The sequence below is a fragment of the Tigriopus californicus genome, chromosome 4 (genome assembly GCF_007210705.1).
Source record: "Tigriopus californicus strain San Diego chromosome 4, Tcal_SD_v2.1, whole genome shotgun sequence".
Lineage (NCBI taxonomy): Eukaryota > Metazoa > Arthropoda > Copepoda > Harpacticoida > Harpacticidae > Tigriopus > Tigriopus californicus.
In genome coordinates this window covers 9740613-9759071 of record NC_081443.1, presented here as the reverse complement: position 1 = coordinate 9759071, position 18459 = coordinate 9740613, and the positions used below count along the sequence as shown (strand labels likewise).

At 37.4% G+C, this 18459-nt stretch overlaps 1 protein-coding gene across 1 annotated transcript; it reads left to right on the top strand.

Annotated features, from left to right (window-relative positions):
* On the top strand, positions 1-17201 carry LOC131879549 (luciferin sulfotransferase-like). Its single transcript, XM_059225902.1, has 4 exons — positions 1-458; positions 8693-8968; positions 14225-14356; positions 16791-17201. The coding sequence occupies exons 1-4, from the start codon at positions 171-173 to the stop codon at positions 17130-17132; spliced, it is 1038 nt and encodes a 345-aa protein (XP_059081885.1). The 5' UTR covers positions 1-170; the 3' UTR covers positions 17133-17201.
* Positions 17202-18459: the final 1258 nt, after the last annotated feature.

Below are 18459 nucleotides of genomic sequence, written 5' to 3'. Positions count from 1 at the left end.
TTCGCTCTACTCACTCGCGTTCAGTTGCTCCGGATTTTCGTGCTCGCCAACGTGTCTCATTTGGAACGAAGGTCTCTCAGCGCTCTGTTGAACGTGGTCCAAAACTCAGATCGGGACGGTTGGTTCCATTGACATAGGAATTGAGATCGTGATTGAGATTGAAGTAGAGAATGTCTTGTGATTCTAAAAACGAGTGTATTGACAAGTGCGAGCCTGGCAAAGAAAGGTCTAATTTGCCGTTTCAATGGCGCGAAATTTCGGAACAAGAGCAGAGACTTCGACTTCAGAGCTGGCCGGAACCCATGTCAGTGTGCCGTGATGTCATTGCTCTGGAACCTGGAAATGTTATTGTTCCAAGAGAGTTCTTGGACATTGCATATCAGATTTATAATTTTGAAATCCGGTCTGATGATGTGTTTGTTGTTACCTTTCCTAAAAGTGGAACCACATGGGCGCAAGTAAGGGAACAAGTTTTTATTTACATTATTCCAATTTGAGGTAATTATGGACGAATTTGATCGATCTAGGCTTGAGAGATTTATGAAATTTGGACATATGGAATTTAGAAGGTTTTGTAACAACTCTTGAAAACTTTTATGCTTTAGCATTATTGCAATCTTTTTTTCCATAGAACGTTTACCTCAGATTTGCAACTAAGATAATGAAGGCTTCTGGCGTGGAGGCCCCTTTTTGGACTTAATTATAGGCTTGAACAACTCGCATGTAAGCAAAAGCATGATACCTGCCAGATAACACGCAAAATTAGAAAGGGTTTGAAGGTGTCATCATGTATAAAGTACATTTGGATGCTTTGTCAGCATAATTTGATTCACGACGCAAAAGAGCGATAATTTGGATGAGAAAGGTGCTCTCGCCAATCTGGCTCTCATGTCTTCAAAATGGTTGCTTCATCCAAAGCAGAATCATTCAATAGCTATTCTGTGCAATACCTTTGGCGGACATGATCTGATTGATGAATTAGTAATGGCGTAAAGTACACTTCTCTGAAGATTTGACCAAATTATGCATGACCAAAAGTGACCTTCAATAACAAGATGTGGACGTGCAGTTAACACCAATCAAGCAATGCATGTCAAATGCCCTATTTACTGGTTTTAGATTCGTTTCATGTAAAATATATTTTCAAAGTGCGACATTTCGAACATAATTGGGGGTGCAAAAATTGAAAGTGTCATATATCAGCCAAATACAGTTCTGGAAAGGAACGAAAGATTTCAAAAAATGCATTCACTTCATATTCATTTCAATTATTGGTTTGCAAGCTTATGTTACAAAAATAGAAACATTGCCTCTTTTGATCGGCTGTGGATGAAATCGATTTCTGTTACGGATGACCATGATTAAGCTAGAACTTCGCAATAGCATCACTCTACAATCAAAAAATTACAGATCAACAAGCTTCTGGACATTGCTTATGCTGAAAATTGAACTAATATTCAAAAGCTAGGCGAAGGGATAGACATTTTTGATCTCATTGGCGATACTCTCCGCCTTAGCGAGGTCAACGCCATCTTCAATCTGAAGTTGGGACGGGTGGCGTCAAGATGCTTGGGCGAAATGAAAATTGCTCACTCATGATCAGTCGTAACTGAAATTGAATATGACATAAGTTGCTCGAAACTGGCCACGCAATAACTGTATTTTGCAATCTAAGTTGTGAAACCAATGACTAAAACATCAGAAAGCAAATATGCTTTGATTTTGAAAGCACCTCGCACGTGAAGTTTGGCCTCGAAATAGTTCCCTGTAAGAGTAAAACAGGTTCCAAAAGTTTCCAAAAGAAAGGTCTAGAATACTAGAAAAATTAACTGAAATCAGCGTTAACGAAAAGAAAAAGCCGAAGCTAAAAGAGAAAGTATTCACGATTTATTACATTTCTTCTAAGTTGTTGTACCCCACTTCGAGGAGAACTACATATGAGCGGGATATGAACCCATACCATGTGGTTGACCATTGGGCTACATTACATCCTCTTGTTCCTTTAAATTTTTGCTGAATATTTTCGTCCTGGCCCAAAGTCTGCTTATCTACTCTTCATTTCTTCCATGTGTATTGAACGTGTTCCAACCATTCGTTTTGGGATCTGACATTTTCGTTTGGATCTATTTTGCTTTGTTGACCAGTATTTTTCCCCTTTCAGCGGTATATTTGTTCAAAGGATTATAGGTGTCTATAGCTGATCCTTTGAAATGACTTCCTAACAAGTCAAAGTAAACATGCTTCTTTAAGAAGAGGGCGTTTTGTGAAAATGCACACTTCATAGATTACAAGAGCCACATGAATTTATGACGAAGTCGATTCTCATTATTATCTTGATCCCACGTGTTTGCTGATATCTATAATCACATTGGAAAACTATTGATTGATTGGAAGTTTTCTCATACCTATGGATATCCTAAATGTGATATGGTATCGCAAATATTTGAATAGGAATGTATGTATTTTTATTCATTGTTTGAAAGTTTATAATCAAAAACAATGTCGGTGTCAAAACAATTCTTAATTGGCTTGGTCTGTATTTTACTGGCTAGGTTCTAAAGTTACGAATGCTCTTTAAAAGTTTGATATGAAATTGAGGGAAATGAGAATCTACTTATTCCATGTTTCTTTTCGAAGAACGAAAATATGTACGATATAGAAGATCTAAACAAGTTGATACATGATTCTTTTTCAGAGGTGCATCTAATTCTGTGTCAGGGCTTTTGGGAAAAAACATCATTTACGAAAGAAAAAAGGAATTTCTGGAGGAAAGCATTCATACCTCGTGCAAATCTCAATATGAATGCATTTTGCCTGGTCATCCAAAAATGATGTTTCAGTCATCACTAATCACTCTCCAAAAAATAATAGCACCAGAATGTTTCAAAACTTTTTTAGTTAAACAAAAAGGCTCAAATTAGTAGCTTCGTTCTAGAAAGGACCCTTCAAAACCAATGAAACGTCATTGAAAAATCCCTAGTACATTGATCAAAACTAATCTTATTTATCAATTTGCATCGTGAGCCCATATTTTTTTGCCGACCATACTGCTTGTTGCATGGCCGAGTGGTGGTTGATGACTAGATATTTATTGTTGATAGAGGGAAGTACCTACATATACAGAGAGATGAAAATATTGCCGGTAATGAGAGAGGGTGTAGAGTGAATATGAGAGAGAACTATGGGTGACTAGAATAAGAGTACAACACAACTGGTAGTAATCGTATGTAATTCCCAGTGTTATATCAAATACTCAAAAATTTTGATTCATTTTTATATTCGTTCAATAAATAATCTCTCAACGATTAGAGTTTGGAATCTGGTTAGCCCTTAATGATATAGCTGTCTGATCTGTAATTTTATTCAAAAACTTTTCCAAGCTGGATTCAAAACTTGTTCATCGTATAATATGCATTCGTGCCACGTGTTCAAGATCAGCAAATTGAGCAATGAAGAAGCCTGAGAAAGGAGAGAGGAATAATTCATTATTCGATCTAACCAGGTATCTCGAGGATGTGATAGTGCTTTCAAGATGCTCGTTAAGTCTCTACAGTCCTTAGAATTGACCCCTAAGACTTACCTCGGTTAAGGCACAGCTTATGAATGCCATTGAAAACATACACCATCATAAACTTTTCGAGTTGTTCTGGATTACGGAATAATCCTTGCTTATCCAGTTGCCATTTTTTTTAAGCTCGTACCTCGGGGTTAGGGGCTTGGACGTTAACCGGTATGAAACTACACTCGGCAAAGTGGGGTGAGCATTTCAAACTCAGACCCGAGATGGCACAAATTGAGCGAGGTAGAACCACGTTGGTACGATCTTACTAACGTAGTGCTAAGCCATTTATTTTGTTCCTAACGTCGTAACGAGTTTCAAGAGCTTGATTTTTATTTCGATATAAGTTGGTTTTCCCCACCCTACCGTCTCTGTCCAGTGGTGACGTCGTCCTTGCATAGTGATATTTTGCAAGGCTGAGGAAGGGAAAAAGCGAACCAGGCGCGATTTTTTTAAACGCTCGTGGCGAGTGTAGTTTCATACCGGTTAACGTCCAAGCCACTAACTCCGAGGTACAAGCTTTAAAAAACTGGCCTCTGTTATGTGTTTACCTAGTTCGTACTTCTACAAAAGCTTGTTTGCTTATTTGCTACAAAGTCAGATGGCAGGTGCTTCGCTTGGCTTCCTTGCTTTCTGATGATGGGTGTCCTATTAGATTAAAATGCTTAAAATAGGGTCGGAATTAACCTAAAGGGGCGCCACTGAGAGGCTTGAAGAAGCGTGACTGAAATATGAAAATCGAATTTGTGTGGAAACTATTTCTAAAAGGAGAGAAGCTGAAAATTGCATCACAATGTTGCCAAACTATTTTTTGTAACTACTGGTCTTGTTTTCACGTTTGACCATAAAGGAAGTAAGGCTTAGCGAGTACCATGGGAGCTCGTTTGCAGAGCGAATGAATGTGAGCTGAATGTCTGATGGGGTATGGTGTCTAATTCTAGAGGCGCTGCTTTCAATCCGCTGGAGGTGCACTGTTGAAATTACCGATGCAGCTGCAGTAAAATACACGACAAACTCGATTTTTACCCTCCTATGTTTTTTCTTCTTCTTCTATGGTTTGACCTTGAAGGTCAACCCTTGAACCCTGACGAATTTCCTCGCCCATACTACTTTCGTCAGTGCCTCCACGTCTTACGTTTTCGCGCAAATTTTTGAAGTGGATAGGTGTCCTAAAAAACTAGATTTCAAGGTCAAACAATCAAAAGTTTTTTTCAACCCTGACAAGGCCCCCTTCAGGGGAATCATCGTAGTAGTCTAAGCACGTTGATCTATTGAGGGATATTCCCGCTCCGTTATCACATCTAATCCGGGCTTGAACTGCCACAGAAAAAAGTAACGCGTCAACATTTGCAGTTTTTTAGTACGTTACCCGTTACTTTTGCAGAATCAAGAGGACCTAAAACAGCGAAAATGCAATTTTTTAATGTCCAGTACATTTGACTTAAAGCAAATGACTCCTGCGATTATTTATTTGATCCCATCAGTGGTAAGTAAGTTATTGCATTTGAGAGTTAATTTAAATAAAAATCGCTTGTTAAGTAGAGAAGAAAGTAACTGTAACGGGAAGGCTAAAAAACCCGCACCGTTACCGTTACTTTTTCATAAAAGTAACGCATTACCGGTGGTGTTAATCAAAAAGTATCGTGTTACTTCAAACCCTTCATCAATAATTATTACCTTACCCTTTGGAATAAAACCAAAGCCCAATTTTTTAAAGCAAAAGAGTGAGTCTCAGATCTAAGAAAGATCCAGCCCTATGTCACATAGTATGATCTTTTCTTTATCTAAGATTCACATCTTAGCTTTAAAAACTGGACTCAGGTTCGCCTGGTAAAGCACCAACTCGTGCTGCAATTTAAATACTGCAAACCATTTGGAAAGCGGATGCTCTTCCAATACGGTAATGCTGCTAGCTTCTTTTACAAAAGCTGTTGACAATTGAAGTGCTGTGCAATATCGCCATCTCATGGAATTCATGCATTTTGCAGAAGATGGAACTTCGTCATACACAGGCAAGACAAGTGCTAAAAGGTAAATTTTTAACTTGTCCCACTTGTCTTCAAGAATTTCAAATTGCTCCATCTCAATGGAATAATGTAGTTATACATCTAAACGAGCAATTCTAAATGAGCCGCCGGTGAGGGACTAGGAATCCAGATTTCGATGGTCAAAATGAAAAGCAGTTTGAAGTTCTCGTTTGTCTCTAGCGTGAGGTAATTTTTACCAATGAAAAGTTTCCGCCTTCGTATTTATCAACGCTCGCGAAGCTGAAACTCAGATGTTGAAGTTGCACTATCTGTAAATATATATTCCTTTCTTGATAAATGAATGCAATAACGATAACTTGAATCTATAGTTGTCTCAACTACGGATGAAACAGGTTCATTGACGTTTCATTGCCAAGTACACATCATACGCTACCTAGATTGTTATAGTACGGAAAGTTAATGGACTTCGTAATCATAGTTCCCTTTTTGTTTGACTCCAGTTTTTTTAAGTATGAGTTATGAAGTCAGACTTACGTACATCTCAACTTCAGCCTGACAGCAAGGTTCTCATTCTTTGATAGCACTATCGTAACCAAGTTATGCTACCGACCGTGATGCCTCTCTTCAGATTTCTTCACTGCGAAATTCTGCCTTTCATTTCCAAAATAAGCACAAAATGTTTAAAACAAAAAGCACAAAATGTTTAAAACAAAGAAAGATTAAAAGTTTGTTTACTTGGTTTTGATGTCGTCAATCTAAAATCACTTTTTCCGGTATGAACGGTGATGTATCGTGCAGTATTGAACATATAACGGCGAGGCTGAATTGGTCCTCAATCCTTTAATGGTCCTCCATGTCTTTTATTTGTTTAAGTATGACATTCGTGACAAGTCTAAGTTTCATCGATAAAAGGAAATGATATAGATTGACCACCTTAAAGCCGACAATTTTCCCTAATGGAAACATATTCCAATGAAGTGTGAAGACGATAATTGTGAAATTGCCCCCGATCAGAATGGGTGGTGTAAGAGAAACAATCAAACAAATAAACATAAGTAGACGGCGAGCTTTAACGATATGCTTTATTATTGGGATCCGGAAAATATTCTGAAAAAGCTTGCCTTGGTAATATTGTTATTGTATTATTGCCGAAAAAAGGACCATCATACTGCATTGTTAAAAAATGAAGTGTTCGGAAGCAAATTCAGACCACATTTCCCTCACTTATTTTACACGGCAAGGAAGCATAATTCAAACTTGTGTTAGGTAGAAGATTCGACAGACCAAACCAAATAAATCTTGTTAAGCAAGTTTTTTGATCAAATCAAACATTTCTGAACAAGAGACCAAAAGCAGAAGATTCTCACGTCGGTTACTCGGGAGTCACTTCAGCAACATCAGGAGCAATTGTTGGCACCAGTTGAGCAACCACCTTCAACGTCCGGAAGGTCATTATAGATGCCAAGGGCCCTGAAATGTACCACGGAAGGGTTGAGCGCAACAAAAAAAGAAGTCCAGAGGTTTTGGCTGAAATCCAGGGCTGCGTTTTAAGAGACCCCACAATCTTGTACATGAATTCCATGGCAAAACAACTGAATCCGGATGAGAAGGCCGTCAGGATCGCAGACCGCTGGGCATCTTCTAACGCATGATTTTTCAATGTACAATAATTTACAGCCACGATGAATTATGTTGTCTTGAATTCATTCGCCTTTCTTGAAGCTTTGATATCCACTGTCTTTCATTCAGCCCGCCAATTTTTCCTTGTATGAATATTTTTTTTTCTCTGGTTTGTAACCGATACAAGGGAATAAAATTCCCTAATAGTCATGTTGAGTCACAATTTATAAAATGTTTGGTCAGGTAAAGTGTTTGAATTAGCCGCTCTAGGGCACCCCTGAATGTAGGGATGGTTTGGGATCGTTGACAAAAAACGATCCAAGTCACGTTTAAAACTTAATAGTGGGTCATTGATATTTTTTTATATTTTCTTTTTATTCGTTATCTTGGCCCCGTCGTTTTTTCATAATTGGCATAATTCGAACCGGTTTGTTTTCCTTCAAATCTTGCAAATTTGTATTTCTTCCAACTCACATTATCGTGTTGCAGCGTGGCCTCTGCAACATTATTGAATATCTGTGTCCACTATAAATTGCCCAGGTCCTGGTGAAAACATGATTTTGCTTACCCAGAACCTGAGGAATTACATGCTCATGAAACAGTTGATATATTGACATGTTAGCTCTAAGATCAAATGAATGAAATACCCTGCCTCTCGCTAACACCTTGTCTTATTCCCGGATTAGAGCATAGAATCGAGAAACCTCTTGACCACAGTGCAATCATAGATTATGAGTGGAGTGGATGAAATTTGTGAAGTGCTTCCCGAGTATCAAGTGTTCTTGCTAGGCTTACAACTACATTCACTCAACCATCTGGTGATGGTTGACGTTGGTGGCCAGGTATTTCGTTTTCTTGGTCCTTATCCGCTAGCGTCTGTCCGTATGTACAGACGCTAGGATTTACCCCAAGTTCGAAAAGTACGCGTTACTAGAACAATTGGACGGTGAAACACCTTCACGCGACCTCGTTCTTTTAGAATCGAAATCCTTCTTTCAAAGTGACGCACTCATTTTGCTATCGAGTTTTGAATTTATTTTTTGGCAATGACACAACACTTTTATCGGCTAAAGGAAAAATAGGCTGATCTGATTGACTTATCAAATTTATTGGCTAGGAAAATAAATAAGAAAACTGATGTTTGGTAATAATAATAAGCCAATTTGAATGGTCATTAGTGGCAATAGATCTGGTGAGAGACATAGTTCGTTCTTAGATATAGATTTTTGTTAAGCATACGATAGAGCAATGTTTGCTTGTACTCCGAATCGAATGGGCTATTTATTGGTGTTTCCAAAGTATTTGATTTATGCTAGATCCAAATTAAACAATTAGTTTATACTATTTCCAAGACAAATATTTGGTTTATATAATAAAAAAATTAAATATGTTTACAAAATATAAAGGCCAAACAAATTCAAAAAGCGAAAAATGCCTGAAGTCTAGTCGTCAGTTTTTTTCTGTGCAGGAAAAACGTTTGACTAAAGTACTTGGCTTCACGAATGCTCTCTAATCCTTGTTACAGGAAATGATTTGGCAAATAACCCATCATTGTGATTTTGAGGGCGGCAAAGTGAACTTGGGCGCCCGATCTCCCTTCCTGGAACTCCCCATGCTCATTCCCGATCACAAACTGATGCCCATGGTCCCCAAAGAGAAACTTCTTCAAGCCAAAAGGATTCTCGAATTGGCCAGATCCATGCCCTCGCCTCGGGTCATCAAAAGTCACCTGCCCATTTGTTTCCAACCACCAAATCTGCTCAACCGATGTAAAGTGGTTTATTTGGCCAGAACACCAAAGGTAAGGACGGAAGACACAGGTTAAGGCTTTTTTCTTACATTATATATTCTACCTTAAAGACGTCTATCATTTTAAGCATTTTAGTAACTAAAAAAAAACTGCCCCAAAAGAGGTAATTCTGGATGGTTAGTTAGTTACAACCTCTTCTGTGAAGACGGAAAATGGCATGAAAATCATTGTGAGTGCTTCAACTCTCATTTGCATGTGGTTTTGGAATTTGGGTACAATGCGATAGTTTGCTCGGTTAGACAAAAAGAAGAAATCTCGTTGAAGGAATATTTTTACGTTCCTTTACATCTAGTCTTTGTTGATACATAAACCACTGAAAATTATGGACGTATCTCTATTACCAAGAGTAGTCATCAGGGCTGCACCATTAGCCTTGTCATCTTTCAGGTTCGTCCTGTCCACAGCTTTCTTGAAGCTCAAGAGAACGCAATTTTCAACATATGCCAGGCAGCCCTGACATCTTGACTAGCAAATCGGACCAAAGTTTCTATAGACAGCCTAAAGGTAATTGCGGCTGAATTGGCTTTTTGATATGACTAGTCTTAGGTACGTCCATAATTTTCAGTGGTCTATAGTTGATAATAGTCAATTCAAAATTGGTTTGCCGAGGGTCCTATTTGATTCACAGTAGCTAAACCCTTGGGACACGCAGAACATTTGAAATTCGGAGGAGGGTTTGTAATTTAAGTAGGTCCATTGTTAACAGTGCGCTTTTCCTGAATTTTTGTGAGAGCACTTGTTCCTTGTATGCGCACTAGTTTGTTCATCAATATAACCCGTATACTAATTTCGCGAAGGTTTACGTTAACTTACCTCAGAGCTCTGCCTCACACACACAGTGAGTGCGATAAGTAGACCTCGGAAAAATGGTCGCTTTTATATTGAATATTGTTTTTTTCATGGTGAGAAAAGTGCGAAAGACACTTGTGAAAATACAAAGGAAGGTGTGAACTTGCAAAAAAAATACTGCAAAATAATTCTTACAGTGGCAAAAAAAAGTCGTTTTTAGTCCCCATTGCTGCGGTTATTTTATTTATTTATTTCTTGCAATGTTTGATATTAGGACACTTTTTTAATTGAAATGGATTTTATGGTACACAATTGATTGTGACTGCTTTGGGCGCTTTTGTTCATGAAATGTTTTTGGTCGGATCAAGCCAATGATGACATGTATGGCTAGCTCAACTGCAGCTCCTGTTTTACTGACTTCCCCAAAAAGAAAAAAAGGGTAGTTGAATTTACTACTTGTTGCTAAAAACTTCTGACTCGTGTTTAATTCATCATATTAATGGTGCACGGAATGAAATATATAAAAGTCCCCAAAATGGAAAAGCACGCTTAGAAGTAAACAGACAAGGACCCAGATGACCAAAAGTCAAAAAAGTATAAGTGGCTAAAAAAAGTGAAAAATGGGAAGTCATTACAACAATGAAAGTTCAAAATAACATTAGCAGTTGAGATTGATTATGGAAATGGTTGGTTGAAGCCCGTCGCTTAACTTTTAATATGTATGATCGTTAGAAATTCAATCGTGCATGGTTTTAATATTGTCACGCTAAGACATAAACCTTTGTCAAAGCCCTTCATAGTATAGTACTACCATCTTAAGAGCTGGCTCTGAGGCCTAATGAGCAAAAGCGTATGAAAAGAATGCAGGCCTATTCCTTCCAACTGGAATTATCTGGTTTCCCAGCTCGCCTTCGAACGAACATCTGCTCAATTTCGTTACTGATGTCGATACTGATACAGATATATTAAGTAAAGTCAAGACACTCTCTTGACCGAGATCTCAAACGTTTCTAACATTTCTTAGAATTCAGGCAAAACTCAACCCGAATTTAGTACAAATTGGCCCATTTAACCTTGGCAACAGTGAATTCAATCGTAGTACAAGGTCTGTATGTTCATGAACTATGGACATACACTTTTTTCTGGCCAGGCCCCTTCCTTTTTTTGCTGAGCTCGAAATTCCTGACCAACTGGATCTCTTTCTCGCAGTTTGCAAATACGTAACAAGGCAGTACAAATCGTGAGAGCAATGGATATAGATTGCGATCAATGCACTATTTTTTGTCAAGCACTCCAGAGGAGTTCAAAAAGCGACGAGCTCACAGAAGTTAATCAATGGCGAGTCCTTTTCTAGGATTGGTATATGAAGTTGGCATAGCTCCACGGTGAATCAAAATAATACAATTTCTTGTCACGTGCCAGCCATGAAACCATGAAACCACATAATATATAGATGTTTTTTTGTTAACTTAATCATATTAAGTGTACCGAGACAAAATTCTGAAATTTGGCATCAATCTTAAGCAAACATCTATTTGATTACACACACACTGATTATTAATAACCCATTAACATTTTCAATGAAAAATATGCGCATTAGAGTTCAATGTCGAGCAATCGGGCCAGTTTACCTTATTTTTAGGTTGGATCCTAAAAAAAGACAAAGAAAAAGAACTCTGGCGGACAGGATGTGAACCTCTCACGTGATCAAAATTGGCGGGTCACATTTTGTGTCGTCTCACGACGAATTGACCAACCTTTTTAAGCAACTCTCAGCACAAATAAACTTTTAGTTGGTTCTCCGAGTACTCGCTAAAAGACGTTACTTGTGACCAGAGATCTGGTTTTCTTTCCTTAGACATAGAGTTTGGAATTGTCTGAAATTGACAATTATTTGAAAAATTGCTTTTTTTAACTTTTGGCATTTGCTGTTAATAAAGTGCAAATCGCCTTGCAAATCGAAACAACTGGTGCAATAAATATAGCTCAAAATCATTCAAAACAACGGTAATTTTTTTTTGTATAGGTTGCCTTAGGCTATGCTATAAACAGTATTCGGGTTAGATCTTACAACAATTATCCCAAAGCAATTCGACCGAAAGATTAATCAAACTCATTAATATTGAATCCAAACGAATCAAATTTCTCAGCTCCAAATAGGCTTTACGTCAGAGCCTTTCATTGAACAAATTAATGCATTGCCGACCGACTACGTAAGTTCAGAATATCTTCTATTTCTGATACTTAGTACTACGGTCAATAGATTAACGTAGTAAAAACGAAATAAATTGATAAAAAGGAAAATGACAGATGACAGGGGACTCAAGTGGTTATGATTATTACCCGGAAAGGTCTGGAGAAGACAAAAAGAAGAAACACATATGGTGACAGTTCTCACGCCACCAACGCCATCAAAATCCGATTCATATGTTTGCGTGAAGATTAGAGACGGCCAAAATATGCGTTATCCGTTTTATGGCTTAAGATAGGTTTATTAGGGAAAAAGGCAGGTTTTGTGTTTTTAAGCGTGTTTAGGATTTGACCGACGGGCAAGTACGTTTTCTCCATAATAATGTCAGCATAGACCAGTGGGCTATATTGCTTGTGATTTGTTATGGTTCTGCCTCTTAGGTTCACGTTCGTGATCAAATAAAACTCGGGCTTGTTTGAATGAATAAAATGCGGATTGTTCCGTTCACCTGCCATTTTCTCTCCTCGTTTATTTTTGATCGTTTATCTATAGGTAGGACAATGTGTGAAACAGAGAAACAACACAAATGAAAAAAGTGATGCCTCGTTTGTCGCTTTCAAAATTTTACTTGATGTTTTTCATTCTCAATTATTCCGTTGTTCCAAGTGTTTGAAATTTTGTTTTAGAAAGACTTTTTTCGAGTTTTAAGGCATCTTTTTGGGTTTCGAGCATTCTTTGACTAGCGTTTTTACGTTTATTTCAGCGCGTAATATATGAGCAGTCTCTCGAGATGAAGGTTTTACCTGGTACTCTCGAAAGAGACTTTTATTCTTCTTGTAAGTTGATTCCCAATTTGATTTATAGCTCATGTTTTGGTTTGAGATGGGGGCAGGCTATCATGTGTTTTTCTCCTAACATATTCAAAGGTTTTCTTTATTTAAGAAGAATCGGGTTACGTCCCGCCCTTGTAACAATTCATTTTTGAAATGACATTTTAATGTACTGATGGGACGAGCCTAGCCTGTGAAGTCTGAACCAATAGCTGGAGCAAAGGTCTAGATTACAAAGTGTTGCCATCTGACGCAAGCATTAATATACATCTACCGAACTGTCACGAGTCACAAAATGTACTGAACAATAAAGCAAATGCTCGATCAGAGTGTGATAAAGACAAGCCTTGATTTTAATTAAAAAAAAATAGTTTCAAAATATCAATTTCACAATTGTCAAAGATAACATCAATTGTATTTGTTGATTGTTCCAAATTGCAGCCTATAACAAATACGTTTACTTTGACTAATTTCTTACTCTTGTTTCGCTCGTTTTCTGGGTTCTTTCCTAATTTGAAAATAACTTGTTTTGCCGTTGAAGGTAAATTTCAGATGGTTGTTAAAACTAGTTTTACTTACAGTAACAACTCTTCACATTATCTAATGTTCAGGCAACACTAACATTTAAACCTCTAGGATCGCAAAACAAGCTATTTTTCCGAACTTTACTAATCACGGCACAGAGAGAGGTTAGCTAAATGGCGCTTCGGTAATGACTTTATAATCCAGCCTTTGCTTTCTGAGGCTTCAAAAGGATTCGACTTGACATTAAGAAAATCGTTACGTTTTGCGCAAATTTTTAGTTGTACTTAAAACAAGTGAAACAAGTGCCTGCTTTCCTGCGGGTAACTTTTAATGACTCGTCCCAAGAACAGTTTAAGACGATGTTTTTTCCCCTCCAACATCATATTTCGACTGACTTAGAACTATTGATGTAAACTGTATCTAGAATGTACACCATTACCAAGACCATTACAGAAGAAGGATTCTGTATGGCAATGAAAAATCGTTACATATTCGTCAAAATTTGTAGTAGCCTTACTTAAAGAAATGATCTAAGTGACTAATTTCCTCGAAGCTATTACTGACTTTGTTTCTCTTACATTTCTTCCATAAAATGTGTCCTCCCTAACGCAGCAAGAAGATTTGTCCTGATAAGTTTCTAAATCCGATTAGACCTCAAAGGTAAATGACAATTATGATTCAAGCTTTGACGAAGTTGGCCACCCAGACTGCATTCAAAAATGCATCGTCGAATGAGGTTGAATGGGTCATAATTCGGATGCTTTAGACATTTGCGAATCGAGCATTCCCCAATCAAATCCTATGAAATGTGCTAATCGAGCATTCCTTAGTCAAAACTCAAATTCCCTTAGGAGCGAACAAGCCTTTGCCAAGGAAGAAAGCGGCTTGCGTCTACTTTCCTCTATATTCCAGGACTGCTGTGTCTCCTACTATCATCATGAGCAATTGGTTCCTATTCATGGCTATGAAGGCGATTTCAAGTCTTATGCATCATGGTTCAAGCGAGGGCAGCTTCTGTATGGAGATTACTGGTTCCACCTTTCGGTAAATATGAATATGTTCTTGGAGATGGGCGTGATAATGTTCCAGTGCATAGGTTGATAGCCCATATGTAAACAAGTCAGTGTAACATTTTGCACTCCGCAAATTACACAATAAAGTACGTACAGGAACAAGATGAAATAGAGTGGTACAAGATCACAAAAGGTAAAGGAGATTGTAATTGAAGGCAAAAAATGATTGTAAGCCAATACATTCACCATGAGACAATGACGTCAGTTCATGGACTCGAAATTTCATACGATAAGGCGTACAAATAGACTAAGTGATGGATTCACAAAACTGAAAAATATCTCTTTTGCTGTTTTTCTGCACCTGGTTGTTATGGTAAATACTTGGCCTAACCTTAGTTGAAATTGGCCCACCAAAACGAACGATTTTAACAAAAAGCATTTACCTATTCATTCTTGCTCCCTATTTTCTTGGCTTAGTTGATCGATTTGTCCAGGAACAATCAAAATGGTATAGAATTATTCTTCTTTTCTTTGACACAATGTGGAGGATGTGACTTCACAGTACTAATATATTGCGACACCATGTTTTTTGGCATTTATTTTCCGTGTCTTGAACCAATGAATTAGCGGCTTTCCTTTGTGTTAACAGGTTTTCAAGGTACAAATTTTAGTCGAAACAATTAGAAGACAATATTTGCCTCGTCAAACTCTGATTTATCTTCACTAGTGACTAGAAACTGACTTTCCAGCCTCTCGTGAACTGTTAGATTGAAATAGTAGCTATTTACTTTATTTGCATGAATTTTTTGTAAATGAGACTTGAAGAAAGTCAATATACAACTTTGATGAGTTCGCCTTTTCATGCTAACAAGTTTGAATAGAAGAGCAAGGGCTGGCCAGAACTTCTCTTCAAACAAAAAAGCCAATATAAGCCAAATGAGTTTTAAGGTATTCATCAAGTGGACTGTTTGAAATATGAAATTCAATACACTTCACGCAAGGAGAGCGACGGCCGTTGAATAGTCCTTTTCATTGAGTGGCGGAAGCGCCCTCTGCTTCACGAGTTCGTATAGATGCAGACAAACAAACATAGAAACAAGAGAATCCGCTAAGATGCCGGACTTTGTAATTGAATCTCAGTTCCGTTTTCATGAGATTATTTAATGAACAATTTATTGCCCAAGTAGTGTGACACAATGAGTAAGCCATCAACTCTTCTGGGAGATGTTTCAAATTCTCTATGGTTAAAATTCCGAACAATTATGTAAATCATCATTTTACAGGAGGTTGAACACTATCATTGACAATGAGTCAGTACTTTGGCAATCATTGTTGCCAACAAAATAGTGCTAGGAAACGAGTTTTGAGTGACTAACCTTAAAGGCATTACTTTTTCTAAACTTACTATTGGCTTTTTAGCACAATTCACTGGAAAAAGATGATGATGAAAAGTCATGCACTTCAAAGGGCGCTGTATGAGTTAGCCTAGAGCTACCAAATAATGGACCGGTTCCTCTTTATTGATTCATAATGCGTTTGTGTTATTTTTTGGTTTTTTGGCTAATTCTATCAAAATTTTATGTATAATTAGTGACCTTGGTTGCATAATGCCAGGAAAAGAAATCGCTTTCATGGATGTTATGAGTACTTTATTTAGCAATCTACCGTGCCGTTTTCCTGTTATGTTTGGGCTGCCTGACATTACAACTAAGGGCCCTTATAGCTCTCTATTTACCACTATTTGGATGTACAGAGTGTTGATGGTGTATTTATGGTGTTAGAATAGATCAGCAATAGATTGGTCAACGAAAAATACCTGGTTAAGGTCAGGTACCTTAGAGCGTATTCTTATATTTTTTTGTTTGTTTGTCCAAAAAAAGAGGAGGGAGAGGAGAATAAAAAGGACTATACGAAGCGAAGGTTTCTTTTGTTTAAACAGGTTTTCAAGATTTGATCTTGATTTGAAACGAATCGAAGCAACCTTTGATTTGTCTAAATCTGCTTTCTCTTCATTTGTAAGTGGAAAGTTATTTTCCACCCACTTATGAACAAAGTTTCTTACATTGGCGATTAGTTTCCTTTGCGTTGTTGAGAGTTAAGAGTCTACCCATGAAAACCATTTTTCATAAAAGACCATTTCTGATAGTGGGTCGTGCTTGATTTCCTATGGGTTTGTTGAGGGGCAAGATTATGCCCATGAAAGCTGGTTTTCATTAAAGAAAACCATTTGACCATTGTGCATTCTGCTTCCGAAACCTGGAAATTGCCCTTCTCATTGAGTCCACATCGTATGAGCAATAGAATGAGATTTCTATAGGATGCTGGCACGACCTAGTTTAGGAAAGCTTTGAAGAGAAAAGGTGTTTGGTAAAGGGCTAAGCTTCGGTTTTTCGAGGAACTGCTAAATTTAATCATTCGTGAAAAATGACCCTGAACGATGTTGTCTTCTTTTCCACCATTTTCAGGAGGCAGTATCACGCCAAGGCCATCCAAACTTAAAGATCATTTGGTATGAACAAATGAAGAAGGACCTACCCGGGGTACTCCAAGAAACCTGCACATGGTTGGAGCAGCCTTTGTCAGATTGGTCCTTGAAGGAACTTGTCCAACATTTGTCCTTTGACAGGTTCAAGTCAAATTCAGCCGTCAATAATGCAGCTTTGACCAATCCCAAGACCGGCCAATGTTTCATCCGAAGAGGCAAAATTGGTGATTGGAAGAACCATTTCGATACGGAGACCTCTTTGGAATGGGATGATTGGATCCAGGAGAAGAAGAGAGAGTTTAAGATAAACAACTTGTTTTAGACCTTACCGTATTTATGAGGAATGAATGCCATTACATTGGAAATAAAGACGTTTGACCCTCTCCCAAAAGTAGCATCCATCCATCCACTCAAGTACTCGTTTTGACCAAGAACCAAGAAGTTTGACTCCCATAGTTGTCTTCATATCTGGTCTAATGAAAATTGAAGCTCTAGTTACGCTTATTGTAGATCCCACTCAAATAGACACAGTAAAAATAATAAAAAGTTTTGGAACAAGTGAACAATAAAGGGGGAGAAACGAAACATTCCATCGCACATGTGACACGGACTTAAATGACAAAGAAGCACACCAACAAAGGATAATCTAAACAAGAATAGGACAAGAAATTTGAAACAGGTGCAGGATGTATGTTTGACGTAATTTTGTTTTCTAAAGCTGATCATAATTAAGAAATGTAATGTTGTTCGGTGATTTTGTTACAATTGCTAACAATGAAGTCTTATAATCACAAAACGGTTGTAAAAGACACAGAAAGTTGGAAGAAAAATAGTTACAGATTTTTGCTGAGAAAGGTGTTAAAATATGATAAAAACAAACGAAATGGTTGCCACTATGTTGCAAAAACTTATCGTTTTGCAATTCAATTTTGTTACCAATGTTGAATGTTTTCTACATGTTGATTTAAAACTCCTTTTGTTAATTTTGTCATTGCAAACTAAATCCAAATTTTCGTCCNCAAATAGACACAGTAAAAATAATAAAAAGTTTTGGAACAAGTGAACAATAAAAGGGGAGAAACATTCCATCGCAGATGTGACACGGACTTAAATGACAAAGAAGCACACCAACAAAGGATAATCTAAACAAGAATAGGACAAGAAATTTGAAACAGGTGCAGGATGCATGTTTGACGTAATTTTGTTTTTTTTAAAGCTGATCATAATTAAGAAATGTAATGTTGTTCGGTGATTTTGTTAAAATTGCTAACAATGAAGTCTTATAATCGCAAAACGGTTGAAAAAGACACAGAAAGTTAGAAGAAAAATAGTTACAGATTTTTGCTGAGAAAGGTGTTAAAATATAATAAAAACAAACGAAATGGTTGCCACTATGTTGCAAAAACTTATCGTTTTGTTATTCAATTTTGTTACCAATGTTGAATGTTTTCTACATGTCGATTTAAAACTCCTTTTGTTAATTTTGTCATTGCAAACTAAATCCAAATTTTCGTCCATTTGTTCACTGGTTGCACAAGAAGTCTACGTACAATTTGGAATAATTCTCAAAATATTTTGGAAACTATCTTCCTTTTTTGTACCATCGTACCTGCAAAAAGATTGCCGTTCAGATTTAGTATATTCTTAAT

Excerpts from the sequence above, each read along its gene's own strand:
- LOC131879549 (XM_059225902.1), top strand. The coding sequence starts at position 171 with ATGTCTTGTGATTCTAAAAACGAGTGTATTGACAAGTGCGAGCCTGGC. Across the intron at positions 459-8,692 it reads GTGGAACCACATGGGCGCAA|GAAATGATTTGGCAAATAAC; the intron begins GTAAGGGAACAA and ends TCCTTGTTACAG. Across the intron at positions 8,969-14,224 it reads ATTTGGCCAGAACACCAAAG|GACTGCTGTGTCTCCTACTA; the intron begins GTAAGGACGGAA and ends TCTATATTCCAG.